At 42.2% G+C, this 3,216-nt stretch overlaps 1 protein-coding gene across 1 annotated transcript; it reads left to right on the forward strand.

Moving 5' to 3' along the window:
• The first annotated feature begins 562 nt into the window (after nt 1-562).
• Nucleotides 563-1,495, forward strand: LOC132675424 (olfactory receptor 7A17-like). Its single transcript, XM_060627785.3, has one exon. It carries the CDS (start codon nt 563-565, stop codon nt 1,493-1,495), a length of 933 nt encoding a protein of 310 aa, XP_060483768.3.
• Nucleotides 1,496-3,216: the final 1,721 nt, after the last annotated feature.

A 3,216-nucleotide genomic window follows, 5' to 3' on the forward strand; every position in this document is an offset into this window, starting at 1 on the left:
CCCAGAACTGCTTGCAGATCCTGCCCTCCTTTCACTGAAGTCTCTGTCAAATGTCACCTGTTACGGGTCTTGACCAAATACCAATTACAGAACGACACTCGTATCCATGCTCTCCTTTATATCTACTTTTGTTCTCTTCATAGCACTTTGACACCCTCTAATGTCTTATTAGTATTTTTATTTGTTTCTATTCATTCTCCGTCATTGGATGATACTTGCGTTTGGTTTTTCAGTATCCCATGCTCATTGCCTACACAATGCCTGGAATATGTTTCACAATCAGCACATATTCCTCCCATGCAGGAAAGAGATTCTTAGTAAAACAGTAAAATGCATGACCTCTGCTGGGGAGTGTGGAGAATGAGACCAAAACACCTAATCTGAGGTGAAACAGGAGGGAATCTCTTCAAAAGGACAATCCTTTGGGGACAAAAGGGACAAGATACCGAAATGAACTTCTTGACTGCACAATATAATTGGTAGCATTTCAACTATGTGAGTAAACTGTTGATGTGAAAATTAATGATGTCCTTTGCCTCTTTCTGGGGGTCAGTGCAACCTCATGGAACCAGGAAATATTACATGGATATCAAAATTTCTTCTCCTGGGATTTTCAGAGAGACCAGAACTGCAGCCCCTCATATTTGGGCTTTTCCTCTCCATGTACCTGATCGCTGTGTTTGGAAACCTGCTCATCATCCTGGCCGTCAGCTCTGACTCCCGCCTCCACACCCCCATGTACTTCTTCCTGGCCAACCTGTCCTTTGTAGACATCTGCTTCACCTCCGCCACCGTCCCGAAGATGCTGGTGAACATCCAGACCCAGAGCAACGTCATTACCTATGAGGACTGCATCACACAGATGAACTTCTTCATAATCTTTTCAGGGTTGGACATCTATCTCCTGGCTGTGATGTCCTATGACAGGTTTGTGGCCATCTGTCACCCCCTCCACTATAAGATCATCATGAACCCCTGGCTCTGTGGGCTGCTGGTCCTGGTGTCCTGGATCACGAGTGTCCTGCATTCCTTGTTACAAACTTCAATGGTGTTGCAGCTGTCCTTCTGTACAGAGGTAGAAATCCCCCACTTTTTCTGTGAACTCAATCAGATGATCCAACTTGCCTGTTCTGACACCTTTATTAATAACTTGGTGATGTACCTTGCAGCTATGCTGCTGGCTGGAGGTCCCCTTGCTGGGATCCTTTACTCTTATTCTAAGATAGTTTCAACCATAATTGGAATCTCATCAGCTCAGGGCAAGTATAAAGCATTTTCCACCTGTGTATCTCATCTTTTAGTTGTATCTTTATTTTTTTGTACGAGCCTAGGAGTGTACCTCAGCTCTGCTGCCACCCAGAGCTCCCACTCAAGTGCCACAGCCTCGGTGATGTACACGGTGGTCACGCCCATGCTGAACCCCTTCATCTACAGCCTGAGGAACAAAGACCTAAAGGTGGTTCTTAAAAGAATCATTGGGATTTCATTGATGTGAGGGCCAATCATATTAGGGCTGAAGACGTGCCCATGATTGCAAGGCTCAAAGCTTCAAAGTCAAGAATTAGTTATTCTTTGATTAGACTGTGGAAGTGAAATCCGCTCCTTCTATTTATTTGCTAGAATTTCCATCTTTATTCATGTCAACTTCTCTACACGTTTAAGTAACTTTATTAAGCTTCTGCTATTTCTGATATACAGACAGTTTCCCCTTTTTCTATTTTCATATGTCACCAATGTTTTCCTCAACCTTGGATCATGAACGCCTGGAAATTTCTATATTTCACATGGGAGTAGTTGGATTTCTTAAAATTAATTTCATTTCAAATGACTTATACCATGCCAGGTAAATTTCCCCTAGATTTCCTGAGATCATTATCATGAATTATACTCTTCTTATGGAATAAAGCTACACTTGATCAGGAAGCCATTTCCATCATTTTATTGTCAAGGAGAATACAAAACCACAGTTTCCACCTTGAGTCTATCGGTCTTTTTCCTTCACTTCATTTAATACTCCTCCTGATGATGTGGATTCTAACATTTTTCCATTTAAACCTCAGGCTATTGACACCAAAGCTTAGGAAAGCCCGGGCACTCACCTGCACCCGTGTATTTTTGGACATTCCCACAGACCTTTCCCTGACCAGGCCTATGCTGTGACTGCACAGGTCCCTGGGTTCTTATTGTGATCACAAGACACACATCAGCAACACCTATCAGAGAACTCTAAAAACGGAAATGTATTACTCACATAAGCTGGAGGGCACAGGGATGCCCAAGGGCCACTTCTGGATGTCTCAGAGGGGGAGAGAGAGATGGAGAGGGAGACAGAGAGAGTGCTGCTGAAGGACCTGGGTCTATTAAGGCCCATGGCCAGAGTGGCTAGGTGTTTGAGGATTCACACTTCACTGGAGAATTTTATTGAGTAGAATTTATGTACTGAAGGGGAAAAGCTGATTCACCTATGTGTCATTATCTAGGTTATCCAGGACGTTCTGAAGAGATACTTTATGGCTGAGGGTAGCTGAGCCATATGTTTATTTAAATAATAAACAATATGTTTATTTCACATGGTTGTCTTTGAATTCGATGCCCCAGAAATCTAAAGCTTAATTTCAGGCACTTATGCTAAACATGCTATTGTGCTTTATAACCGGTCTCCTGGTTTTATTCTGTTATTTAGCTCGGGGTCCAGAAAGCCTCCCATAGCCACTGGCAAACCTGATTAGCAAATATTCATCTCCCAGTGGAATGTACTTAGAAAGACAAATTTGAATAAATAGATCAACCTGATGTTCTTAGTATCGGCATGACCATAAATATGAGGAGGCAAAATTTCAAAACACTCATTTTGCTACACAAAAAATATTTCTCTCTTTTTTTTAATGTCCCAGTTCACGCTACGCACCTCTTTACTAAAGCACGGAAGATGGTGTTCACAACTGAGGGGGTTTATTCATTGAGGTGCAGGATTGTTTAGTGCCTTCTATCTTTTATCAGTGAATTATCTTCCCATTTCTGCTAGAAAACTTCTCATGCTAGCTGCTAATATGATTCTTTCCGTTGTTACACAAAATAACTTTCTTTTCTTAATATTTGTCACAAATGCCAAGAGATGGTGAATGAACACTACCAGTATCATCCATTTCATACCTCTTTCCTGCCCTGAAATCTCTTCCACCTGCATGACCAGAGGATGCTTCACCTGAGAGCTGG

This window comes from Panthera onca, chromosome A2 (genome assembly GCF_046562875.1).
Source record: "Panthera onca isolate mPanOnc1 chromosome A2, mPanOnc1 haplotype 2, whole genome shotgun sequence".
NCBI lineage: Eukaryota > Metazoa > Chordata > Mammalia > Carnivora > Felidae > Panthera > Panthera onca.